We start from the raw sequence: 27,527 nt of genomic DNA, 5'->3' as shown, positions 1-27,527 counted from the left end.
ACCTGATGGTCTAAAAAAGAACTGAATGGCCAATAGCAAGGCAGGAGAAAGGATAGGTGGGGCTGGCAGGCAGAAAGAATATATAGAAGGAGAAATCTGGGAGGAAAAGAAGAAGTAGCCAGAGAAGGAGGAGGACCCACGGGCCAGTCACCCATCTACACAGCAAGCCACAGAGTAAGAGTTACAGAAGTAAGAGAACAGGAAAAGCCCAGAGGCAAAAGATAGACAGAATAACTTAAGGAAAGCTGGCAAGAAACAAGCCAAGCTAAGGCTGGGCATTTATAATTAAGAATAAGCCTCCCTGTGTGATTATTTGGGAGCTGGGTGGTGGGCCTCCCCAAAGAGCTAAAGAACCCCAACAACAGGTGGGCTTATTTAAAATACCAGTCCAAGGAAAACCTTCCTGAAACACAGTCATTACATGATGTCTCCTGCTGATAAATTCATCAAGACTATAGCTACAAAGAATACAAGCACATTATCTGCCTGATACTGAAAATAAGCTCTGGGACCTGTGTGTCTCTCAGCTAAAAGCAATCCAAAGGCACATTATCCTTAGCTGCCCTATTTCATTAGGGACAAATGTGGTAGCCATACTGTGAGGTACTCCTGTGACTAACTCAATCCAGCTTCCTACCCTGGGAGACTCTAAGCCTCACATGGTACTTCACAGTAAAAAGCAGCACATTTCTAATGGGTCTAAGACACTCCCACGTGAGGTTCCCAGTCTCCAAATGTCCACAAGGAAATCAAACTAAATTAAAATAGGTCTCAGGTGTTTCTGCTAGTTTGGCTATTTGTCCCTGTGTTTTTTCCAATCATGGTCTTGATATCTCTTGCTCATATAATCCCTCCTCTCTCTCTCGCCGATTGGACTCTTGGAGCTCCGCTTGGGGAGACCTTGCCTTGGAGGAAGTAGGAATCGGGGGTGGATAGGGGGAAAAGCTGGGGAGTGGGAGGAGGGAGGATAGGAGAATCTACGGCTGATATGTAAAATTAAATTAATTATAAAATAAAAATATTTATTAAAAAAATAGGTCTCAGGTTTAAAAAAAAATTCAGAATTGGCTTCCAAATGGGCATGGCAATATACCCCTTTAATCCTTGTAGTCAGGAGACAGAGGCAGGAGATTTCTGTGGGTTTGAGATCAGTTTGGTCTATGCACAGAGTTTCAACAAAACACAGAATTGCCTTCTGTATCCACCAACAATGCCTGGGCTAGGAGTCATTCTGGATCTCTGATAACATTCTAGGATCACTCTGATTCTGGAAATTATTGAATTTCAGAATTAGAAGGGCACTGGGAGCTAGCTACTTCACCCTTCCACCCTTAGTAGTTTTTCCTTTATGTCCAGCCTGTTTAAACACTTCCAGTGAAAAAAATCTCTCCAGACAACTTCGGTATTTTCAGCCAGGTCTGTTTATGAATTCCTTTATGCATACACTTTCTCCGGACTCTTACGAAACATGGAAGGCTAGAAAGGGCCAACAACAGGATTTGCCTAAATTGATCTTGAGTTCTTCCCAGCTGGCCAGCGCTGAAACAAGCAAGTTCCTATCCCTTGAACGTGGTACTTGATACAGTGTTCAGTCTGTCTTCTCCATGGTCATCTTCCAACAGGAGAGAGTATGTAAGGCCACTGGTGTAAGAATTATGCTTCAGAGTTATGCTCCTGAGACCTAACATCCAGCCACTCCATCTACCTATTACATGGGCAGCCAACCAAACAACAGACCATGAGCACTTTCTTTTTCTCTAGCACTAATCTTGAACATCCTAGCTTTACTGTTTGCCCTAATTCTCAAATGCACTCAACTCCATGTTATCCATCCTCAAACTCTTTCAGGAATTTCTCTTCTCCAGCATGGTGTCACTCAGAGATTTCTAGTACCTTCTCTTATATTCTCCCCTCCTCTTAATTCAAGTCCAACAAAGGGCCAACTGGCTGGGCTTATCCAGACACACACTGTCTAAGCAAGAGATGGTCCAGTGACTTCAATTATACATTTAACGATAGTCTGTTGGATTACTCCTGTCTCCCTCAAAGGCTCAAAGATTAGAAACAAACTCACCTTAAGCCTTGTGAAAGATATTTCCACCAAGGTTATCATAGCATGGCTCTCTGTTTGCAAATCTTCAGAATCAAATTACTTATCCATCTGTTTCAACTCTTTAGTTAAAAGTTACTCTTATTGACCTCTAAAAATAACACTTAAACACTACTCTCATGTACAAACTCAATAATAACCTCAAGTTCAATTTTGCAATTTTTTCCCCTCTTGACTCTATAGCAAAAGTAGTTCCAGGCGACGTCAGAGGCAAATGAAGTTTGAATCCTAGCCAAGTTTCTTGCAGTTTTATTTTTGCAGTGCTTTTTTTTTTTTTTTTTTTTTTGGAGACAAGGTCTCCTGTAGCTGAAGCTGGTCTAGAACTCACTATGTACCCAGGCTGGTCTTGGATTCCTGATTATCCTTCCTCCATCTCCCAAGTTCTGGGTTTACAGATGTGCCGCCACACCCAGCAAGCTATATACTTTTCCCCCATTCTGGTCACGCGGTGGTTGAATCTAGGGCATTGTGCATGTTAGACAGGTCTCCTATCACTGAGCTACTACATCTTCAGCCAATGCAGATCCCAATTTGCAAGGTGCTTCTAGGAAGACATCCATTCAATGCTTTACAAATGTGGTGGTGGTGGTGGTGGCGGCGGCGGCGGCGGCGGCGGCAGCAGCAACAGCAGCAGCAACAGCAGTGCACGCCTTTAATCCCAGCACTCAGGAGGCAGAGACAGAGAGATCTCTGTGAGTTTGAGGCCAGCCTGGCCTACAGAGCAAATTCCAGGAAAGGCGCAAATCTACAGAGAAACCCTGTCTCAAAAAACGAAACAAACAAAAACCAAAAACAAATGTCCGGAAAGCACAAGTTGTGTGAGTGGAGCATGGCAGAACGCAGGACCAGGCAAATATCAGTAATGCTTAATGAACTCTACCTCAACTGATGTAAGCGGAATACTTACCTGAAATAAAAACTGTTATGTATTTCATCTCAGAGAAGCACCACCTAAGAATGAAACAAAAACTGCTTGTTAGTTTGCTGACATCCTGATGGTATAACATCTACCATTCATCAAAAATATAGTATGACAGACACTTTACTTAGTGCTTTATGCAGTCATCTTGCTTTTTATTTTAAATTTATGTGCCTGTGTTTGTGTGGGAGTAAGTGTACTTGAATGCGGGTGGCTGTCGAGGCCAGAAGAGGGTGTCAGATTTCCTGAAGCTGGAGCTACGGAAGATTGTGGTTGCTGGGAACTGGGCTTGGTTCTTCCCGAACAGCAGCAAGTGTACTTATCTGCTGAGCTTGTTTCCCCAGCCCCTTTCAGTTTGTTTTTGAGACTTGGTTTCATTATGCTGCACCGTGGCCTTGAACTCACAATCTTCTGCCTCAGCCTGCTGAATAGCTAGAATTACAGGCACATGCAGTATCCAGTTCATGATGGAAAAAAAAAAATCTCAAAGTAAAGTATGCAGCCAAGATTAATCAAATCAAAATAGTGGATTCAAAGCATCAGTATTATCCAATATCAAATGATTCCAACATGTATTCAAAGCTGAGGACCATTAATACATACTTCCTCATAAGAGACAAAAGGAACCCAATAATTCAATAATTTAAGTGATCAAGGCTCACTGAATGAAAAACCAGGTGACTCCCTAGTGAATGATTAAAAACCCCTGATGTCAGAAGTTAAGGCTCCTGTAGAACTTTTCAATGACTTCTTAGCTTTCTCCCATTAGAAGCCGGTCATTACAATGTGCAACAGACCCCAGGGGATGTACTTTATCTTCCCCTTCAGTCAGTTCATCTACACTTTGAGACCTTGGCTAGACAAGGAGCTATTTTGTCACGTAGGAAAAGACCAAATATAAAGTGGTCATCCAGGGTATCAGGGCTCCATGCTGGGTACTTTTACATACATCACAGAATCTTCACAATCACTCTTCAACAAAGGCACCAGCATCCTCACATACAGATAAGGAGACTGAACCTTACAGAATTTTAACATAGGGAACACTACACTATTTGGTGATTTGTTCCTGGAGAAAATGTTGTTTGCTATTTCCTTTCCCATCCTCCAACTTGTCTGTCTTGGTCTGGGAAGCTGAATTCTATGAACTCTTTCCTCCATCCTCTCTCAACTCTAGACTGCCATTTAGGTCTTACCAATGAAAAGTACTAGCTGGCAATTGAAGGGCAAGGGAAACGCTAGGGCATTTATTCCTCTGCACCACTGCAGGAACTTGAGGGGATCTGACACTTCTGGCCTCAGTGGGCACTGGCACTCAAGTGCACAACCCCCACACAGTTAACATTTTAAAGTCTTAAAAAAATAAGATAAAAGATGAATGTTCTACTCCTTTGAACTTCCACTCAATTTCCAGTACCTGCAAGAGTCTCCTTTTTTTCTACTCCAAAGTCTCCATCCTTCCCAGCCTGCCTAGTCTTCCATGAAGTCCCTCTGAGCCTCTACTACAGAACAGGGCAACTCTGTAACTATTGTTGCTGAATCTACTGTGACTTTAGTACCTGTCCTATGGCTCTCTGACTGATCAGCTTTTTCAACAGGGACATTCTAGGAAGGCAACACATTCATTAAGTTAGGGAAGTTCAACTGAAAGAATATGAGGTCACCTTACCTCCTTATTTCACAGAGAAGGACATCCAGGTCAACACACAAGAGTCCTTTTCATAGTTATAAAGCAGCAGAGTTAAATCTAGAACTTAGATTCTTCCTGCTACTTCAATACGGTGTTGAGTTTGCACTGGATACTTAGTAGTAATCACCCCTAAATGTATAAGGGTTACTTGTCTCTTATTCAGTGCTAGGGTCTGTGCCTAGATAATACCAGACATATAGTAATTGCTCAACAAATATATTTTTCTTGGACCTGGGACTAAGCAAGACAAATTCCTTAAAAGTTAATTGACCAGAACACAGAGAAAATGTATAGTTTTCAACGTGCTCTTATGTACATGAGCCCATTTCACCCCTCTGAGTTAGATATGGAAGGAATTACCAGTCCAAATAACAACTGCAGCCAACTGTTACATAAAGGCCAGGATCCTGAGCAGTATGCATCAGAGACCCATGTTTATGTGTTCCGATTCCTGCTTCTTTGCATTTTATGTTGCCTTTTCAACTCTGCCTTTCTCTTCTGCGTCTGGGAAGATCATGTGGGAAATACTCAGTGAACAGGTATGTCACAAGTTTATTCTGTCCTTTAAAACCCACTAGTTCAGATCTTCTAACCTGAAAGTTTTCCTATTTTTCTTTTGTTTAAAACTGTATCAAGGGGCTGGAGAGATGGCTCAGTGGTCAAGAGCACTGGCCCAGTGGTGTTGGATCCCCAGCACCTACATGGAAGCTCTAACTCCAGTCCAGGGGATCTGATGCCCTCTTCTGTCTTCCAAGGGCACCCATATAATTGGTGCACAAACATGCAGTCAAAATATCCATAGACATAAAAAAAAACTTACCAACTCATCCTATTGCAGTATTATTTAGTGTGTGCACTGTATTTCTATACACAGAGTATGGTATAAATTCTTAATATATCCACTAGTGAAGGTGTGTTTTATTCTGTGTGATTAGACTCAGCCTAAAGACCCTTATTTCCCAGACAAAGGGTTACTATTGTGTGTTCTTGAGTAAAAGGGCCAGCACTTTTGATCCTTTTTAATTCTAGTTCCTTGCAGATGGTAGGTAAGTGATCTACCATTACGCTACACCCCTTGCTTAGAGTCAGACTATTTGAGACTTTACTATAAGGATAGATTAGAGCCAGGTCCTTATGTGACCAGGTATTCACAAGAGAGAAAAATAATACCTTATCTTTACCCTGCTCTATCAACAAGGAATTAATTGTACATGGAAGGTTCCTCTTCAAATGAACCAAGGCTTTTTCAGATATTTTGCTTGAATTCTCTTACCCAAACTGTTTTGGTGTGGATTCCACCCTTGGTTCTAACTCCCAGGATGTCCTCTGGTACAACCAGAGCACAGGAGCTGAGGTTAACTGTAACGCACATACCATTTGGATTTCAGCTTTCATTAGGAGCTTAAATATTAGCTAAGAAAATGACCCCAAGTTCTAAACCAAGGGTCATACACTCAAATCCTCCTAGATGAACAGCCCAGGATAAGAAAACAAGAAGTCAAGTGTGTGGTGAACTGTTAAGACTATTTTAATGTTGTTTCTTACCTCTAACCACGTGCTTTATGGGAATGTGAGCTCAACTAACAAGTCTTTCAATTTTCAAGAACCTGCAAATGTATATTTTAAAACTTTTTAAAAAAAGTTTTGTTTTTACTCTTCAGAGGGATCTCATGTAGCCCAGGCTGGTCTTGAACCCTTGATTCAGTAATGGCTGAAAAAAGTTTTAGTTACCGGGATGAGATCTGGCTCCCTCTTCTGGCCTGAAGGGATATACGCAAGCAGAACACTGTGTACATAATAAATAAATAATTTTAAAAAAAGTTTTAGTTACTGCTGGGTGTGGTAATTTATACTTGTAATCCTAGCAGCCAGGAGGCAGAGGCAAGAGGATCACTACAAGTTCCAAGTCTGTTCTACACAGTGAGTTGCAAGCCATTTAGGGCTATCCAGCAAGACCCTGTCTCAAAGCAAACAATGTCTATGCTAGTAGTTCCTCAGAAAAATAAATAGCTAGCTACTTATTGACATTAGAAAGCTTGTTCGTGGTAGACAGTTTGATTTTTCCTTCCGGGTAGACATTAAAAGGAAGAGAAAGATAGCAAATGTAGGAGAATCTTAACAGTCTTGGGAAAATGAACAAACTCCCATAGTTAACAGGAATACGGTATGCTGGGGAGAGGGTTAACCTGCTTCGTGGAATAGGTGGACAAATGTGTGCCCTTTGGGAGTTACGGGGCGGGAGGATAGAGACTTCTTTGGAAGTATCTGCACAAACACAGCCCTGGGAGTGCTAGGTAAACTTGTGTATTTGAGGGGTACTGACAGAGCGGTGATCTTGGCAAGTATTACAGCAGTTCCCAAGGAAGGAAGGTGAATAACCACCGGGTCGTTAAAGTCAAGGCCTCCACGCAATGTGGTCAGGAAGAAAACCTTAACTTCTCCTCGGGCGCCCCCTGCTTACCGTCGCCTCAAAGCCGTCTACTCCAGCAACCTCCATCTTAACGCATCTTTCTGCGCAGGTGCCACAGAGGCACAGCTTCCGCCCAGAGCAGGACCCCCACCCCCACCCCGCGCTGCCACGCGCCCATCTCCAGCCACGCCCATTTCTGCGGAACTCACACCCCGCCCCCGCCCCGTGACTGTTTAAGCAGCCTGCAGATCAAATTCTGGCATTGAAGTGAAATGGCCAGAGATGAAATCCTCAGATCCTTCCAGGGGCAGACTACACGCTGATCAGGGGAGACAGAGTAACAATGGAGAGTGCTGCCCTGAGGTGGTTGGGTCCCCCTGGCTTCCCAGAGGTGACAGGGTAGATGCAGGGGAAAGGAATGCCTGACATTCCAACAAGGACACAAGACGTAAAAGGGCACTGAGGGCCACACGCATGTCAGGGCAATAATTCAGACAGATAGCTGCAGGATTATGTGTGCAGGGATGTAGCTGGTGTGTCCTCTTGGAGGGTCTTAAGTTTCAGCTTAGAAGCCATGGGTGACCACTGAGTAGCTTTTAATTGGAGAGCACGAAGAGGAAAGACGAGGGACCCCAGAGAGATGGCCCAGTGGTTAAGAGCACTTGTTCTTGCAGAGTCCTGGGTTTGATTCCAAGCATTCATAGGGTGGCTCATAACCATCCGTAAATCCAGTTCCAGTGTCGGATGCCTTCTTCTGACCTCCGTGAGCACCAGGCACCCAGGTGGTACACAAGCATACATGCATGCAGACAAACACATTCATACACACAAAATAAACAAAACTTTAAATCCTTTTTAAACAGAGAAGAGGTGAGGGGCAGAGACGGGTTTATCAGTGATCCAGAGGAGGGGAAATAAAAACCACTATGAGGGACTAGGAGTTGGGCAGAGTCCCTGATAGGCAAACAGATGAGAGGGGCCAATGATCAGGTAATAAAGATGGTGAACTTCCAAGATGGATGGCGGCTTCTTCACCCTCCTGATCCCAGACAAAAGGCTGCCAGCATTAAAAAAAAAACTTTGCAGGCTTTTTACCCATCCTGCCAGTGGGGCCCCTGCTGCTGGAGTGGCTCAACAGGTTCAAGGTAGATCAGGACATGCTCACACAACAGCTGTGGGCCCATCAGCCGTCCTGTCTTTCTTCCAACTCACCAACCCTAAATTAGGGAAGACAGACCCCCACGCTTCACAATTTACAGGTTTCCAGCCCTCAAGAAGCTGGGCTTCTGCTTTGCAGAGGGTCTTTTCTTTGTGTGTACCTGCTGTATGGGAGTGTTTTCTCACTCCTAGTAAAAGGCCTTCTTTCGATGGCTCAGTCCGTCTGCTCCTGTTTGCAGTGTTTGCGATTTCTCAACAGCTACCTCTCTGTCACAGTCAGTATTTCTTCCCTGTCTTTTAATTCTTTAACTGGCAGAGAAAATGAACCCAATCAAGACCCTTAACAACTAGTGGTAGTGGGACTAGAAAATAGATAGTAGACTCATGGAGGCATTTCGTCTTTAGACATGGTCTAACTGTAGCCATGGCTGGCCTGGAACTGCTATACATAGATCCAATCTACCTATTGGAGATATATATGTGTGTGTGTGTGTGTGTGTGTGTGTGTGTGTGTGTGTGTGTGTATGTATGTATGTATATATATACACACATATATATGTATGTATGTATGTATATGTATTGTGTACCCTAATAACCTTGCCTGAGGATCAGAGGACAGAGCCAGCCACTAGATTAGACATAGAGGTCAGGCAGTGGTGGCACACACCTTTAATCCTAGCACTCAGGAGGCAGAGATCCGTCTGGATCTCTGTGAGTTCAAGGCCACACTGGGCAATATGAGATTGATCCAGTATAGGAGAGAAACAGAGCCAGGCAGAGGTGGCACACACCTTTAATCCCAGCACTTGAGATCTCATACCTTGGCTTGGGAAACACACACGCCTTTAATCCCAGGAAGTAATATGGCAGGACAGAGAAAGGTATAGAAAGTGTGAGGAACACCTTTAGACTGAACATTTCATAGAGGTAAGAACTAGAGGCTGGCTGTTCTGGTTCTCTGATCTTTCGGCTTTCACCCCAATATCTGGTACCGGGTTTATTAAAAGACCATCTAAGATTCAAACAATCCAAAGGCCTCTATTGTCCAATTGTTGGGTTCAACATGTGAGTTCCCCTGCCCAGCCCCTAGGGGCAGTTTTGATGCAGAAATGACAGAAGGTAGCTGCTTTAGGAGGGGGTGAGAAGAAGAGAGAAGCTTGAAAATGCCTTGGCAACTGAACAGAAAGGGTCTATTTATCAAGCAATGGAAATGGGGTCCGTTTCTTGTCACAGGTGGTGACAGCAGTCTGAAGGAGTCTGTGAGTATGTGAGGCCTACATTCCTTGTGTCATCTCTTCTGACTTCAGGAGGCCTCATTAGTTTTGCTACCATAGCTTATCTTCCTTGAAAAGCGCTGAGAAGGCTAACCTGTGCTGTTCATGGTAGCCTCGGCACTACGCTACTCTGCATCTCTCAACAGACCTCTGCCTTGTTTCACAGCTGCGGTCTGTCCTCCTGACTCTAGACAAGGAAGGAGGAAGCACGGGCTGCTTTCTACGGCACATGTCATCTCCTTCCCTTCTGGACCTTTTGCAGGAAGCTGATGTCCTAGGTCACAAGACTGTTATCGGACTGGTTGTCTCAGTCCAAACCAAAATGATTCAGCCTAATGACTGCTGAATCGGTGCTCATTCAGAACAACTTCAGGTCCCACCGCTTGGCTATAAGGAGGTGGGGGTTATAGCCAGGGGCTGTTGATCCAAAAGCTATCATTAAATATGACACTTAGTTTTATGATTGTCCACATCTTTACAGAATTCCAGACTCCAAAAGCTGCTATAAGATAATTTATTACAGTCTAGCCTATAATTTCCTGTAACAATGGCACATATAATAGTTAAAAACAGCAAAAATGCTTGGTTTGTTTCATGTGTTGGCTGTTGTACAATGTTGAGTCCTCAGCAATTTCAGGAGGCTACTAGCAGGAAATCCAAGGAACAAGTCACATCTCTGAGCAAGGTCCAGGAAACTCATCTGACCCTCTGAAAGTCTGTCCCTGACCTTCCAGCGAGTGCTGAGGTTACCCTCCATCCAGCTCATACAGAGGAATGAGAGTCCAAGCTCCTCCTTTATGCTTGACCAATCCAAGGGGAACAGCAGCTGGTCTCAAAGAGAAGGAGGAAGGCCAAGGACTAGATGTTTTCTTCAAGGAGGACAGCCAGAAGGTTGTGGCCACAGGTGAGGACAGCTCTTTCTAGGTAGTTTTCCATGATTTTTGGCTTTGTTCAGGGACTACTCAAGAAAATATCCTTGGATCCTTAGTTAGCCCTCAAGTCTATGATAGAAGAATTGTGTGTGTGTTCTAGGCATCACTCCCTGCTGACAGGAGTAGGGAGCTGGGAGTACTCTAGGCAGCTGAGACCCCTGGTGCCTGGATTCCAAGGAACTATTCTGCTCAGGGCTCCAAAGCACCATGTGAACCTTCTTTGACTCACAACAGATAGTCTGAGCTAAGGAAATTAGCCAACTCCTTTACAGAAGGTATCTTGTTCAGCTCCCAAGCCTTGTTCTCATTGGATCCACACAAACCAGTTCTGCTGCTCAAGTGGCAGTGAATTCCAGTCTGTGCACTTCTGCTCTGGCTAATCTCTGATATGGACCTCGGAGCTCAGGAATATCAGCAGGTCAGCCAGGTACAAGTTCTAGGCCTTCTAAACATCTTCTAATGATAAGCATGTAAGCATCTAACTGGACAAAGTGTGGTTTAGAGAAGGGTAGAAGTGGGAGGTGAAATGGACAGTTGTCTACCAAGAATAGCTGACATTCTTAGAAATGTCTGTCCCTCTCTATTTATGGAAAAATCTCTCCAGGAAGTAGCTCCACAGCCCAGCTTCTAGCACCACAGACCTACTGGCTGGGGGTTCATGACTTTTTCTCTGAAAAGCCACAGTCTTACTACCCCAAGATTCTCCTTGAACATCCTTAACTGGGAGAGTCAGCCTTTGGACTACAAGGACTCTATGCCGGCTACACAGCTAACTCTCCCTGACTAATCTGTGCAGCGGGTGTTGTCTGGATGTTCAACTCCCTTCTTCTGTGGAACGAGACTCTGATTTGAGCTTGACGAACTCTCGAGCGACCTCATCATTGCTCCTCTGAGACAGAATCCGGAGGATGGTCATGCCTGTCTCATCCATGTGGATCTTCCGGCCCAATGGGCACCAGCAGGCACAGCTGCCCTTGGCTGCCACATCCCTCAGGGGCATCACTGCCAGTCCTATCACACGATCCTCCCGGGCAAAGCAGTAATCCTTCACACAGATCTGTAACTCATAGGCCTCTGGACCCTCTTCATTTCCCAGGAGGCTATGAGCACAGGGTAGAGGATAAAAAGCCAGAAATGAACATTTTCTGCTGAATTCACCCACCTTTGACATCTAGCCCATCGATCTCTTCCGAGTCTCTCCACCCTTACCACCCAGCACTCCTTCATTCCAGAGCCTGTAGGTGTCCTGCTCTGTTACTTACAAGTGGAATGTCTCATTGTACTTGGGAGTCCAGTTGTTGCTTTTAGATTTGGTTGTGAACTTCCTCTTCTTATCACTTTGGTGTGGGCCAACCATGGTCACTTCCACAAAAGGCCGGAACATACCCGCTGTCTGCCACTTGAGGTCATTGGCTGCTACCACTACCCAAACAAGGGAGATCTGTGAGGGACCCCACCAATATTCCCAGTTCTTCAAGCCTAGGGTATGTTCCCCTGGAGAAGAACTGAGCTGGAGCACTAGGGTGAGCAGCCCCTGCTTTCAAGGGATGAGTGAGGCCATGGTCAAAAAAAAAGCAAACCTGTAAGTGAACAGCACTTACCTTTCACTGTGACCTTATGCTCCCCAGTGCCAGGGTGTGTAAATAAGTCCACCTGAATGGAAACTTCTCCCACAGGATCATCCACACCAGCCCCTGAGGACAGACAGATGATTGCCTACTAGAGAACTAGATTCCAGGTGAAATGAGGGGATGCAATGCTCCCACCTCACATCCTACCCTAAAGTGAGAAGAAATCACCCACAGTAGTCACAGGGAAGTAATAAATGGGAAAGAAACAACAGGAGAGAAAGAATGAGGCTGTGCACTATGACACTAGACAAGCTGACAGAATCTTGGGAGAAACTTCCGGAAACATGCACTGAAAATCCCCCCCCCCTTCCCTCTGCTTTGCTCTCACTCTTACTCCTTCTATAGTGCAGGCTGGATTTGAACTTGGGAGCCTCATGCTTCAGCCTCTTGATTTCTCAGATCACAGGCATGTGCAACTGTGCCCTGACTTATGACATCTCTCTTTCTCTCTCTTCTTTTCTTTTCTTTTTTGAGACAGGGTTTCTCTGTGTAGCTTTGGAGGCTGTCCTGGATCTCACTCTGTAGACCAGGCTGGCCTCGAACTCACAGAGATCCACCTGCCTCTGCCTCCCAAATGCTGGGATTATAGGCGTGCGCCACCACAGCCCAGCGACTTATGACATCTCTTAATGCTCTAATCAAGAGATGCAACCTTGTGCTTGTCCTCAGGATTTCTGGGTGTCGCTACTTGCGAGGCCTTCTCTTAAATCCACAGAACAACTCTCTAGTCACAGTCTCTGAATAGGGTCAGTCTATCGGTGTCTCTTAGCAGGGGCTTCATCTGATTTTGAGAACTCATCACTATCCTGCGCCTCAAAGAAAACCCTTCTTTGTCCTGGGGTGTATTGGTGGGGAATGCGAGGACAAGACAGAGGTCAAGAACAGAGGTTCTTCCAGGGCTATATGAATCCATTGTCTAGGTCAAAGATTGGCATAGAGCTCCTGAACTTGGTTCAGCCATCCCCAGAATGCACCTCACTGTAGTTCACAGGGTGAGTCAGTGTTTGATCATGTCTGCACAGTGTAAAAGAACATACCCTTTTCTGGCCGAATGTCCTCATTAGCAGTAAACCTAATACCTTTCCCATCATGCACTGAGCGAGGAGGACAGGCAAGTCAAGAGGTGAGCGGCAGTAGGACAGAGAAAGAAGAGTTGTTAGAGGTCAAAGAATTACAGTCATTCATGAGAGTTCAAATACATTCCGAGGAAGCTCAGACTGGGGCAGGGCGCAGAAAGAAGTCCAAGAGCCAAGGTCAGTGTCTAAGTGCTCCTCATTAGATGTCACAGTTTGGAGACCAACTACAGCATGGCAGAACAGTAGAAAACACAGATAGAAAGTATCTAAGACCAGTGGGGCAAGGGAGAGGTGGCAGGTTCTGATCTCCTAGGCCCCTAAATGACAACAGATAAAACCATGCACATGTGGTCTCCCTGAGGTGCAGCCCTGCTAGCACTTCATGCCTTTCTTCACCGTTGCCCAGCTCTATCGCAATGCTGCCAAAAGCCTTTCTGAATGAACTCAGCACCGCCCTGATACTACTACAGGCCTTACACGTCCTCAGCTCTGCAAAAGCTGCCCCTGTCCTCTTCAGCCATACCCATCCCAGCTTCTCTTGTCCAGACCCTCCCTCGACTGAGAACAGCTGTAAGAAGTAGAGCAGTACTGCACAATCCCTCCATTTTCTCACCTCCAGTCACTTCCAGTCTTAACGCTCACATTTCTTTTTTTGTTTTGTTTTGTTTTGTTTACTGAGACAGGGTTTCTCTGTGTAGCTTTGCACCTTTCCTGGAACTCGCTCTCTAGCCCAGGCTGGCCTCGAACTCACGGAGATCCGCCTGGCTCTGCCTCCCGAGTGCTGGGATTAAAGGCGTGCGCCACCACCGCCCGGCAACTGCTTACATTTCTATTTCTCCCTTCCGGGTCAAGTCTACACTTCACATCCACAGCTTTCTATGTCAAGTTCATACTCCTGGCAGCCCACCCAAGTCTTCTTGGAGGATGCCATTTAAGTGTGCCTATAGGTGCCTCCTGGAGGACCCTGCTTCAGGATCAGGTCGGAATTCCAGGATGAACCTGTCTTTGCAGATGTGCTTTAGTTTGGACAGGCCTAACGGGTGGCAGGAAGTAGATCTGGGGACTGAAATTCCCAAGGCAAAGATCCGCCCCCACCCCCAAACAAACCAACCCAGCTCTCTGGTCCACAGTGCATACGCATCGTTCTTGAGCCGACAGCATCTGCTATGTACACCCTTCCGTTGCCCATGATCTGCCTTAGCTTTCTTTCCATCCATGCTGTAGGGTACGGGGAGCACTTTGCTTCTCCTCTCCAGGACCTCAGGTAAAGCTATGAGGCTTCATGTGTATCCAAGCATTTCCTGTCAAGGCTTCCTCACAGAATTTTCTTACTTCTTCCCCATTACCAGATAGGGTATAGGTGAGCCCAATAAATGTGCACTGGGTAGGCAATGGCCAGGAAAAGGAATAAAGAAATACCAGACCCATTTTCAAAGTCCTTGTGACCCTCATTCTCCTGCCTGGTATGGGCATGTGCCTGGGTAAGTACTGAAGTTAAGTATAGAAGTTGAAATCCAAGCTTGAAGGAGCAATTGGATCCTCTCCAAGGGCTAAAGAACACTAATTCCCTACAGGCATTGTATATACAGGGAGGGGAGGTGGGAACACATCGTCCTTGGGCCCTTACCCTGGGCAGTCTGTGAGCGCACAAATGTCTTGATGAGAGTGTCTGTAGTCTGCGTGTACAGAGACAGGGCATAACGTAGAGACTGCAGGTCTGGGCTCTTCTCCAGGAATGTTTTCTTCAGACCATTGCCTCCTGCATGGAAGTATTGCTGAAAGATAAATGATCACCTGCTTCATCCCCTCACAGAGAGGCAGCTCCCCAACTGTCCTCAGAGAAGCCAGGACTGTAAGAACAGACTGACAAATCAGAAGCACCTACAGAGCCAGCCACAGTCCCTCAGCATCACTGGGGTGTTTGGCAGGAGCAGTAGGGAGGGGCATATTTCTGGAGGTGGTGTTGGAAGAAAGGGCCTATCTAGTTGGGCACGTTTGAGATGGAAGCATCTGAGGTAGGGAGAAGAGACAAAAGTGATCTTTTACCTCTCTGAAACTTAGGAAACTTGATACTTCAGACATACTTTCCCCAAATGCCTCATCACAGTTCACATGCACCTGACTTATCACCTTACCAATCTTGGGTCTTGGACTTGAAAACATTTCTCTTTCTCTCTGTATCCCTGACACTGCCTAGGCCTTCTTCTCTGGATGTGGAATGCTAAGAGGCTGATAGCTAGTCTGGCAGAGTGGGATGTCAAGTCCTAATGTGCCCGGGGAGACTGTCTGGAAAAGGGGAAAGTCTCCACCTTGATGGTATCCAAAGCCAGGTCAAGGACGGCACACTGCTTTGGAGTGAGATTCCGTGTTTCCTCTCGTACCATGTGGTCCTGGAACCCCAGAGAAAACACATCAGGAAAGCCCAGGACAGTCATCAATACAGTGCCCCCACCAGGCAGTTCACAAATTGCCCCCACAGTAATAGTTCTTTCCCCCACTTCAGGCCCCCAGGTACCCTCCCTGCAGCCTCATGAGGACCCCAAATCCCAAGAACCTTGAGTTTGGAAAGCTGGCTCAGCTCCTTGGCAGCAGTTAAAATCAGCTGGGTGCCCTAGGCAGAGAGAGATCAGTCAAAAGCAGGACTGCAGAGGAAGGGGGGAGTGAGGGAAGGAGACAGCGGGAGGAACGGGGAGGGTGGTGTTCTTACTGTCTGGTCAGTGAGTGGAGGCAGGACGATCACTCTTTCCATGGTGTTCATCACCACCCGCCAGAGCTCCTTCAGGACTCGCTTCAAAACCGTCTTCTCACACACAGTGGCAAAGAGCGTGAGGCTACAGATTCAGGCAATAGGTGAGGCTAGGGGAAAGTCTGGAATGCCTGCTCCCCCAGAGGCTCCTCAGCTTAACTTTTCCTCTCCGAGTGCTATACTCACTTGCCATCCAGGAAATCCATGAGAGGTCGCAGTACACTATCTGCATCCTGAGCCACTGAGGCCCTGGCGTTGGGGGATGCATTTCCCGTGCCCCGAACTTGGCCCAGGATGTCAGCCATTTGTCGAACACACTCATCAATCCGCACCTGGAAGCTACACACATGCTCACAGTGCAGCCCTCCCTGCCTCCACACCGACACTGGAGCAACACCAGCAATGCAGACTCATTTCTTTATGTTGCATCTCCATGAGGGACAATATGCAGGAATATAGGAAGATCTGCAGCTGAATGAGTGTGGCCAGCAGCTCTAGGAATGGCCAAAACCTACATCTGGTTCTAAGGGCTGTGCATTCTGGGGGCCACTAACCTGTTTCCAAACACCATGCTGAGCTCATCCAGAACTGTATTCAGTTTCACCTGCAGCTCCTTCAGACTGTCTGAAGCTTCCGAGTCCAGCTATATCCATGGGGTAGCCAGGTCAGACCGCTGCCTTTCACTTTTCATACACCACCATTTTCCCTCTTCAGGCCCCACCCCAACACCTGCTCTTCCCTCCTAGGACCATATCCCTGTGCTTCCTCCTCTTTCCTGGGACGACACCTCAGTGTTTGCCCTTCCCTCCGAGGGCCATGCCACACCCCACCCCAAGCCCAGTTCTCCTTCTTACCACAATGGCTAATTCTCCTTCCCAGGACCATATCCCAAGTGTCTGGTTCTCCCTCCTGGGGCCCTACCTCTATGCTTGTTCCTCTGGGTTGGTACCATATCCCAGTGGCTACTTTTCCTTTCTAGAATTTTACAGCAATGCCTATCTCAGATGAAGCCCCCTTAAATCTGAAGCTCAACACCCAGCCTACCCTTAATTGAGAGACGGTAGAGCTCTGTGCCAAGGCAACTCAACCTAGACAAAGTACAGTAACCACATACCCTAAGACTTACCTCTTTGCCTCCCATGGCCTCAAACATTTTCTCCAGCTGGACCCTCAGTTGCTGCATGTTGTTCATCAGGATGCAGGGCTGTGGGGACAGACAGATCTCCAGTCTTAGCTCCTTTTAGCACAGCACCCATTAGTTTAGGGTCCCTTACTCTTTTACGCTATTCCAAGGCAACAGAGACTTCATATTGCATAGGTCTTGACCTAAAGACTGAGATCTAGCCAATTCAGACAATTCTCTTTGAACAGAGACTAATGGCAAATATTTCTGCCTAAATTTGGGTTAGGTGGTAGTTACACAGGTGCTCATGGTATTTCTAATTATAATTCTGAGTAACTGAATTTTTTTCTGAAAATTTGTAATTGAAAAAAAGGCTAAGCAAATCTCAGTAGAGGAAAAAGCACAGAATGGAGACTCAGAGGCACTCTTAGCTAACTTCTCGTTCTCTTGTGGCACGAGTCTCCAGCAAAGCACAGAAGGGAGCCAGAAGTCAAGAACAGCTGAGGAGCATTCCAGTGTCCTCCATGCCTGTCCTCAGTGCCCCAGTGCCTGGCCTACCAGTTTCTCCTTTGTGCAGTAGGCTGGGAAGTTCGTCGATAAGATGTCTGCATACTGCATCAGCACTTTCCCAATGGTCTGCGGAAAGAGAAAAGGAAAGAGGAGAGAATCCTTAACGTTTTCACAAGGACCTTGCCTGAAGTTCCATTTCTCATCCCAGAACAATAACATCAGGGAGTTAGCTGCTGTGGTGCACAAATATAATCCCAGCACTCTGGAGGCAGAGGCTAGGAGGACTGCCGCAGGTTCAAAGCCAGCCAGGGCTATGTAGTGGGTTCTAAGCCAGCCAGTGCTATATAGAAGACCAGGTCTCAAATATATGAGACAAAACAAAACAAACAAAACCCCAAAATATCAAGAGCGAAGACTCTCACACGAAGGAGCAAAGCTCCCTGTCAATTGCAGAACAGAACTGAGATAGACTGTCTACTCTAGACACAACAATGGGAAAGCAGGTAATGTTAGGCTTTGCCGAAGGCCACATGGAAGAAGGTGGAACTCAGGCCTGTGACTGTGAGTGTGGTGATGCTAGGGGCAGGAGTCTAGGAGGCGCATCGTTACCTTAGCAAACCTTCTCATGTAGTGGGCAAGGATGCTGGGGTCTGGGCATTCCAATTTCCGGATGATCTCAAAGCTCTGATTGAGTTGCGTAAAGACGTCCACCACGGAACAGGAAAAGAGTGCGTGCTCTGATGTCTGCTGGAACTAAAGAAGACCACACATGGAGTAACCATCCATAGCTTTAGGGTATGAAGAGCTCTTGCCTAGCAGAGGTGGCTCTGTGCTCTCCATAGCTTTCCTACAGATTCTATACGATGGGGCAGATCAGTCTAGCAGAAGCCAAAAACTTCAGGCCAATAGCTAAATGCTGAGACATGGATGGACCACTGTGTAGCCAAAGCCCCCAACTTACCCCATCCTTCTTGTCTCGCTCCAGGGCCCCACGCAGGAACTCCAGGGACACATCTTCATTCTCATCTAGCCACTGAAGCACAAACTGCTCAAACCACCTGTTGTTGGAAGAGGAAAACAAGGGACTGAAGCTAACTGGTCCACAACACAATGCCTGGTAGCTCCTCCAGACGAATCTTCCGGGAGGGAGGGCATTCATTCCTCGTTCTACAGCAGTTCCTGCGACAGGCCATCTGAGCCTGGCCTGCTGAACTGAACGTAGGCTACTACCCTTCCTCATTCAGAAAGCCCAGTACCCTCCTCTTGGCTGCCCACACACTCACGCTGGGTACTCAGGCACCTGTCCCTGGAGGGCAGGCAGATCCCGCACGTATTCATTGTGGAGCCACTTCACCTTGAAGTGCAGGTTCATGTAGTCAGCACTCTTACACAGCCGGTCCTTCTCATGTTCTAGTGAAGGGGGAGAAGCTGGGTGAAGTTTCAGCCATAGCCATGGTTCCTGGATTTCCTAGGGCAGTAGGTCTAGACAGGTGGCTCTGCCAGATAGCTTAGAAGACAGGGACTCAAGTCCTTTTAGCACCCACCTCCCACCCCTCCTAGTGCCCTACTCAGGCATTCTCCAAGAGCCTGGCCCAAATCTTCCTTTCTAGAGGCTAAGTCTAGTGAAGTCTATAGTCTTCTTGCTCTAACTTCTAGACGTGCAAAAGAAACTCTCCGGTCTCTAGTGAAGAAAAGAAAGGACGCTAATGATAATTAGTGGAGACTGACAGGGAATGGGGGGCTGAGGGGAAGGAAAGACAATGGTTTTCTAGTGTTTGTTTGTTTTCAGTCTTAGTAACTGAGTTATTCTATCAAGTAGGCTTAAATGAAGAGATATTAAGTTGTACATGGCATGAATATGTTAATGGGAACTTCCAGAGACAGAAAACCAAACAGAAAGACAGTGGAACAGCCATGTTATGACAGAACCCTGAGGTAAAGTGAAGGGCTCCCAGGAAGAGCTGAAACAAAGAAAATGAGCTCTCAGGGAAATATGCAAATAAGGACCATTAGTCTGGAAACTATGGAAACACAGATCAGGCCACTGTGCTATAGCAAATAGAACTATTACTATGGATATGATGGGTTGGGTAGCTGAATTTTAATCTAGGGTGACAATCACTTATGGCTGACATAGAGTCTATGCACTCACCACATCCACACAGTATAATCATACCTACCCTTCACAGCTGGAGTATTATTTTGAATAATAAAAGTCCATGTGTGCCAATAAAAAGGTTATAAAGAAGGAAAAACTAAGCAAGAGAGAAGGAGCAGCTGGTATCCTTGGAGACATCCTTGTTCAACGTTGAGATAGGTATTGCTCCTCCAAGTCAAAGCAGAACATCTAGTCTGGGGACACTGGTTCTAGTGACTAGTGCAGGAGACACTCATCAGGGAAGTGAAGCCTGGGCCAGAGCCTGGAAAGGCTTCAGGTCCCTGGACTTTCATCTTCTGGTACTTTAGGACCATTGTAATCTGAAACTGCATTTGCTATTTCTTCTAGGAAGCAGTGAGCAGAAGGAAGGGTATAAAGCTAGAGGCAAGGGGACAACCAAAAGTTCTTACCACCAGCAAAGAAGACCTTTCGAATACGAATGATAGTAGTTGCTTGTGACAAAGCAGAGATGCCAATGAGCACAAAGAGTAGGAAAATCAGGGAGAGCAAAGAGACCCTCTTTTCTACCCCGTTCCCTGATGACCTTGAACCAGTCCCTGACCTTGAGACACAGATGACAGCACCAGGTACACCTTCCCACTTATGCTTATTCAACAACCCACTGGGAATAGGGGTAGGGATTCCTGAACATTCTGTTTGTTTCAGGACCTTTGAGTTTCTGTATTTGCATATAACTCTTTCATTCTCTGACAATCCAGTATGTGTCCTCTGATACCAGGCCCCAATTTCTATATCAAACATTAACTTAAGTACATAAACACTAAGTAGACGAGTGTTCAAACATTGGGTACATTTTATTTTAACAAGACCCAAAGAGTTAATGCTCCAGCAAGACTGCAAAGTGTCCTGGGAGGATAGCTCAGTTGGTGAAGTGCTTGCCTCATTAGCATGAGCACCTGAGTTCAGATCCCGGCACCTATATAAAAAGCTGGGCATGGGGGCAAGACGGGAGGTGATGGCAGATGGGAGGTAAAAATAGGCAGACTCCAGAAAGCTCATGGGCTAGCCAGCCTGACCAGTTAATGAAGTTCTAAGCCAATGAGAGACTCTATCTCAAACAAAAAGTGCCTTGACACCTAAGGACTGAGTCTGGAGACTGTCTTCTAAGCACTGTAACATGTGCATACAAATCCACATGTGCACCAACTCATATTGTTCATCAACATGAACAAGTGCATGTATGTATGCAAATTTCATGAGATTGTTGTTACTTATGGTAGAATTGGGGTTAACCTATCAGAAGGGGCAATAATGTTTCCATAACCTGTCCTTGACTTGGGTGTTAAAATTTTTATTTAATTTGATTTTCTATTGTATACGTGTGTATGTCCACATGTGGAGGTCAGAGGACAACTTTCGGGAGTTGGTTCTTGCCTTCTGCCTTATTGAAATAGGGTTTCTCTGAGGTTTCTGTTGAGGTGCAGTAACTGCAGGCTAGCCAGCTAGCTGCAACTGTCTGCTCCTCACCCCCCTTAACAAGGTCTCTCTCTATAGCCCTGGTTGGCTTGGAATTTGTTATGTAGACCTGGCTGGCCTCAAACTCAGAAAGATTCCCCTTGCCTCTGACTTCTAAATGCTGGGGTTAGAGGTGTGTGCCACCATGTTTGGTCTGCACCCGCTTTCTGCATGGGTTCTGGGAGGAGAAGGAAGTCATCAGAATTGTGTAGGTAGAGCTTTTGCCCACTGAGCCATCTCCCCAGCCCTGTTTTCTTCATCTACCCTTCATTCCAAGAGTTCTTCCAACCTCATAATCTCTCTAATTCTGGTAATGTCTGTAAAGATTCTGATGGAATACCGTGCCTAAGTTTAACTTGTTTCTTTCCATCTCTTGCTGTCTTAATACCTCCAAATGAAATTGAACAAAATATGAGTTGGTTCATTTTTCATACTTTTTTCTGCTAAGTGCACCATAGATGTTCTTCAAGAACTGACACCAAACTTCCCATCAGGCTTGGTGAGTGCTGTCTCACCAAGGCAAGGTCAGGTAAAACCTGTATAAACCTTTCAACCAATGTGTGGATTACAGCCCAGAAAGATGAGTCCAGAGTAAGAAGACTCAGCCACTGCTCGGGGGCTGAGTCACAGAATGTAAATGACATGTGGTTTGGCTGTACCAACTCAGCACAGACCTTCAAAGTGTCCTTTAACCTCCAGAGTCACTGATTCTAAGCCTCACAAATTTAAGAGTCTGAGAGTGATCTATGTTTCCACTTCACCCAAGCAAGAGATCCGAACTCTGCTTTGAGCTTGTCCCAGATGGCTCCTTTCCCTTCTATATCCACTTTCACAGACCAAGGAGCTAGACTAACATCTACAAACAGAGAGGAAAGGCAGCTAAATTGGTGAGCACAGATGGGTCCAGATGAGTTTGACATAGACAGAAAGTGATATTTTGCAAAGGTGAGAGATGGAAAAAAGAATAAGCAGAATGAACAAAGTAAATAATCACTTATCTGTGGCTCTGCATCATGAGAGTAAGGGAAGTAACTTTCTGAGCAGGTTTAAAAAAAAGCCAGGCCAGTAAGTATAAGGAAATAATGATATTTCTATATGTTTAAGCTTCTCTTGTTCTTCAAAACTGTAAAGGTAAGCCTAAGAAGACCATTCTCTGGGAAGCAAGCCACCATTCTGGGAACATTCACCATGAGTGAAGCTGCTCTCTCGGCTGAAAAGGTCTTGGATAGGCATTTGTTATAAAGCTGGAAGGAGAAATCTGCACACCCATTTTCCTTATTTCTTTTGGCTACAGCTTTATTCATCCAGTGCCTCCTATCACTTACCTGCTCTCTAGGTAAGTTTCTTACTACACTGTTTACCTAGAACTTGAAGTAGTCTGGGAAAGGAAAGAGACAGCTTATGAGGTGGGTGGAGTCTGGCAGACCCTTACCCTCCAATGCATACTTCATGTCTTGTGCAAACAGATGCCACATCACTTCTGCACTGACTTTTCCTACATTCAGCTCCTGAGGAAACCTGAGAGATGGAAAAAACACAGTAAACATCAAGGCAAGAGCTATTTGATTTTATTTTTCCTGAGGTACCTAGTTCTTACAAGACATAATGAAGAGAGGAGAGTCCTAGGGAACAGGACTAGGTTTAGTCTGGACAAAAGGGGCCCAGGGACCAATGGTAGGATAAATGAGGGCAAAGGGAGACCTATCAGCTAAGATGAGCCCAGAGGACAGAAGGCCCAGAAGGTAAGACAAGACAAGGCATTAGATCCCTGAGGAGGGTTGAGGCTTGCGGGTAGGCCCAGGATAGATAAGCTGGAGGAGAAAGAGCAGGGAGTGGGCCTTGAGAAGGCCAGCTTTATTCGTTATGGACAGGCACATGCACACATAGTCTCTGGATCCCCTCGGGCTCCCCTAACAGTCCCAGTCCCAGAAGCCTTTCTCTCCAGGAAGGCTATCCCATTCTGGATAGGGCCCCCCTTATGTTTCCACACCTGTCTCCAGAAACAGTTACTCAGACAGATACAAGGGACAGAGGGACAGATGGACGGACAGTTGGAAGAAGTGGCACTGCAAACATACAGAGAGATAGGAAAGAAAGAGGCTGTTAGACAGATGGACAGACCAATCATCAACCAGACAGAGCCAAGTAGAGTGGTACTCACTGGTTCAGAACCGGTGTATAGGAATTCTTATCCTCTTCTATGATTGACACAATGAGTGTGATAAGTTTGGGCCAGAAATCCAGGTTCCGAATGCTGGGCCCTGGCTCCTCTAGGGGTTGCTCCTGCTTCTTGTTCCAGGGACAGGGGAGTGTAGGAGAAAGAGAGATAGTCACAGTAGAATTGAAAAGACTTCCTTTTTCTTTTCCCTTCACCATGTCTATTATTTTAAAGTCAGAGATACTTCCTCTTCCAGCACATGTCTTCCAAATGTCTGCCTATGTTCCAAAGAGGGATGACTACTGGGAGATCCTTCAACCATGGAAAATTGCTACTCTCAGCTCTGGGGCACTTGGTCCATCTAAGACATATAAAGGCACCTGTGCTTTCTCTTCTAGTTACTATGGACAGGGGACTCTGGCTGAAATGAGCATCCTCTAGCCTCACTCAAGTAGGTCTGGTTCTGTAAGGTCCACCCACCTCCAAGCAACCCTCTTCCAGATGTCCCTATTCAGATCCACACTTCACATACCACACACAAACGTCCCATCTCTGAGAAGCTCCTTCAAGTTGAGCAGGAGCTACTCAACAGACAGACCCTGTGTGCAGTTTGACTTAACTTTTAGTGGACCAGGTCCCCTTTGGATCCTTTGAAGGCTATTATTAGCTGGAAGAAATGCACCTGGAAAGCTTTGCTGGAGAAGAAGAGGATTTGCTTAGAAGGAGACAAAGGAATACAACAATGGATCTCAGGAAAGGCAGAGCCACCCACAGTCAGAACCCAGACAAGGACAAGCTGTGATCACTACAGATACTGGAATGGACAATCTCTCTCACAGGAACAAAGGCAAAGGTGGAGCTGCCCAGGACAGGGATGGAACTTTTATGAGTATACTACATGTCACTGAAGTCTCCAAAATCTCCTCATGAGCCTGCATCAACAACAGGTTAGTAGAAAACAGGACAGAATCTATATCCTATTGATTCCACCTCAATTTCACTTACATGCATCTTTTTCTTTTAGTTTTTCTGCCACTATCTATAGATGTAACCAACCGTCTTATTAAATAAGAAACACAGAAATAATGCAAAAGAGAAAGCCGAGAGGTCAGAGCTCAGAGCTAAAATCTCACCCTTCCGCCTGCGGTGTCCCAGCTTCCCGAAGGAGACCTACTTCCTGTCTGTTCGTTTTTTTTATAGTATGTTGTTCTGCCTTCTCATTGGTTGTAAACCCAAACACATGACTGCCTCGTCACTGTCTGAATGTACAGCCCCCTAGGTCTTAAAGGCATATGTCTCCAATGCTGGCTATATCCATGAACACACAGATATCTATGGGATTAAAGGCGTGTGCCACCACTGCCACACTCTTGCTATGGCTCTAATAGCTCTGACCCCCGGACAACTTTATTTATTAACATACAATCAAAATAATATTTCAGTACAATTAGATTACCACCACAACTATCCCAGCAAGGACTCATTCAAAAGACATCCTTGGCCTTTGAACTTCAGTCCACTATGTCCTCCAGTGAGCTGTCAAATGATTTCTCTATAAGGAAAATCTCAGAGTATGACCTTTCTGCTTAGAGCTCTCCTATGGCCTTCAATTAAGTTTGATGGACTCCTCTATCAGAGACAAAGGTCCTTCAGAATGTTCCTTTCTTCTCTACTTCATGTCTTCCCAATTCTCTTGTGTTGTACTGCATCATGATCACCACTTACTGTGGTGCCTGGCAGGATGCTAAAAGCTTTGTACACACTATGTCATTTTATCTTCTTGATGACTCTTGGGCACAAGTTACTATCATCTCATTTTTGGATGAGGAGACTGAAGGACAGTGAGGGTCTATGACTGGCCTACTGTCAAAGAGCTAAATAGCAGAGCTAGGATTTGATCCCACAACAGAGTTTGAAGTTATAAACACCTGATTAAAAAATGCTTCTGTTTCCTTAAATTAACATACTCATGCACAATTCTGTGCCATGAAATACTCTATTTCCCCCTTCTCTTCCCTTCAGCTCCTTTCTTGATATCATTTTTACCCCTTCCTCAAAATCCAGGTTGAACTTGACTTCTCTCAAGTTGTCTCTGATGCTCCTGGCTTGGTTAGATGCCTCTCCCCTGGGCTCTCAGAACAGTCTATGAATTTCTGGTACTAGTATACCAGATATCTAATACTATAATAAAATGTAAAAAAACAAAGAGAATGGTACATGCAATAATTTGCCCTAATTTCTACCATACAATAATTTCTCCCAAGGCAGAAATATGTTTTATTTGACTTTACATATATAATACTCCATTTTTGTTAAGTGAATGGGTAGATACATGATCCTATGAGTAAAGATGAGTAGATGGAAATATTAAACCAAAACAAGCATTTTACTCATGTATATATTGCCTCATGAAAATGAGATTGAGAGAAATCAGAAGTCGAGAATAAAATAAAAAGGCTAAAGCCAAGTCCCTGAAGAGTTTGTAGGCCTTCTTTAGAGTCTAGGTCATTATTATGCTGGGGCAGAGAGATCAAATATTAAAACATCTGCATGGTTAGAAGATCAAAGCTGAGAACAGTATCTTTCCCTAACCAAAGAGAATCCACAGATGAATGACAGAGGAGCCCAGACTGTACCAAGCTAAACAAAGGCCCCAGGAAAACCTCCGACAGACATCAGAACCAGTAGAAAGCTTTATAAAGCTTTAAAGAGAGAAGCCTTAAACATATGGATGGCATAAGAAGGACATTTAGAATGAGAAAAGGCAGCAGGAAAAAGAAAGGATCCTAGAACAGTGGCTCTCAACTTTCCTAATGCTGCGACCCTTTAATATAATTCCTCATGTTGTGTAACCCCCAATCATAAAATTATTTTTATTGCTACTTCATAACTGTAATTTTGCTACTGTTATGAATCATAATGTAAATATGTGTGCTTTCCAATTAGGTGACCCCTGTGACAGGTTTTTCAACCCATAAAGGGGTCTGCACACACAGGTTGAGAACCATTGTCTTAGATCTTTACTAAGGTCCTCTGAGGAAGCATTACAGGACTGGATACATTCACTAGAAGATGAATGTTCAATAGATTTCCATCATTTGGCTCTACTGCCTTTCAAAATCGATCTCCCTCTTTTGTGTCATTTTTTCCCAGTGTCGAACCAAGACTAAATTCTTCCTCCTTGGAATCCCTTCACTCTATTCCTTTCTCAAAACACTCCTTTTGTTTTGTTTTTGTTTTTCGAGACTGTGTTTCTCTGTGTAGCCCTGGCTGTCTTAGAACTCGTTCTGTAAACCAGGCTGGCCTTGAACTCAGAGAGATCTGCCTGCCTTTGCCTCCCAGGTGCTGGGACTAAAGATGTGCGCTACCGTGACCTGGCTCTCAAAACATTTCTAACAGACCACATGGATTGAATATACAAGCATGCCCATGAGACTGGGGAGTTTTTGAGAGTACTAGAAGCTGTTTTCAGACCTGGCCCAAAACATTTTACATAAATATACATGCATATATACAAATATATATACACACACATGCATATACACATATGTATGTGTGCACTTTGTTGGACTGTGTGTGTTTATTGTACGGAAGGAGAGTAAATCTGCAAAAGCAAAACTGGCAAGATATGAACTATAATTGAGTTATTAGAACTAAAAAGAAGTCCTGGCTTTTGAACGGGTGGCAGAGGAGAGCTATGGTTGGAAGTGTCTAGAAAGATGGGGCTGGAGAAGTGGCTCAGCAGGTAAAGGTACGGTACCTGTCACCAAGTCTGATGACCTGAGTTCAGTTCCTGGGACTAACATGGTAGGAAGAGAGAAGCAATTCCTATAAGCATTCCTCTGACTCCCATGTGTCTATGTGCACACACATTCACATATACAAAATAAACAAATGCAGTAAGTTGTTTAGAAAAAAGAAACTAAGTTTCCAAGCACTGAGTTAGAATGCTAGCCTAAACAGATGAAGTGGGTAGGCCTCACAGGAGGCTCGGCTCAGCCTTGATGATCAGTCGGTGAACGTAATCTCAGAAGGCCATGCACTGCTGAATGAGTGCTAAAGGGAGAAGTTAGAGTTTTGTGCCAAGAGCTCAGAGGCAGCTATAGTCTTAGAGGAGAGCAGTGCAGAACTTACATGGGTCCAAATACACCTGGTC

At 45.4% G+C, this 27,527-nt stretch overlaps 2 protein-coding genes across 3 annotated transcripts in view; both read right to left on the bottom strand.

Moving 5' to 3' along the window:
• The window catches only part of LOC114703215 (phospholipid-transporting ATPase FetA), a 103,991-nt gene extending 96,721 nt beyond the window's left edge, over positions 1 to 7,270 (bottom strand). For both annotated transcript variants that reach the window (XM_028883957.2, XM_037202549.1), the window contains exons 1-2: positions 7,181 to 7,270; positions 3,018 to 3,061 (exon numbers count right to left, since the gene is read on the bottom strand). In XM_028883957.2, coding sequence (XP_028739790.1) covers positions 3,018 to 3,045 — 28 coding nt within the window. In that variant the 5' untranslated portion in view covers positions 3,046 to 3,061; positions 7,181 to 7,270. The remainder of the gene's footprint in view (positions 1 to 3,017; positions 3,062 to 7,180) is intronic.
• A 2,791-nt stretch (positions 7,271 to 10,061) lies between these two features.
• Unc13b (unc-13 homolog B) overlaps positions 10,062 to 27,527 on the bottom strand; it is a 209,200-nt gene continuing 191,734 nt past the window's right edge. The window contains 16 exon segments of the mRNA XM_037202547.1: positions 10,062 to 11,593; positions 11,756 to 11,915; positions 12,095 to 12,187; positions 14,828 to 14,975; positions 15,510 to 15,590; positions 15,755 to 15,811; positions 15,908 to 16,031; positions 16,133 to 16,285; positions 16,501 to 16,589; positions 17,073 to 17,150; positions 17,628 to 17,705; positions 18,189 to 18,332; positions 18,541 to 18,637; positions 18,863 to 18,989; positions 22,646 to 22,731; positions 23,375 to 23,499. Coding sequence (XP_037058442.1) covers positions 11,308 to 11,593; positions 11,756 to 11,915; positions 12,095 to 12,187; positions 14,828 to 14,975; positions 15,510 to 15,590; positions 15,755 to 15,811; positions 15,908 to 16,031; positions 16,133 to 16,285; positions 16,501 to 16,589; positions 17,073 to 17,150; positions 17,628 to 17,705; positions 18,189 to 18,332; positions 18,541 to 18,637; positions 18,863 to 18,989; positions 22,646 to 22,731; positions 23,375 to 23,499 — 1,926 coding nt within the window. The 3' untranslated portion in view covers positions 10,062 to 11,307.

This window comes from Peromyscus leucopus, chromosome 2, assembly GCF_004664715.2.
Source record: "Peromyscus leucopus breed LL Stock chromosome 2, UCI_PerLeu_2.1, whole genome shotgun sequence".
Classification (NCBI taxonomy): Eukaryota; Metazoa; Chordata; class Mammalia; order Rodentia; family Cricetidae; genus Peromyscus; species Peromyscus leucopus.
Note: the sequence above shows the minus strand (reverse complement) of the source record. Positions and strands in the feature narration are given on the sequence as shown.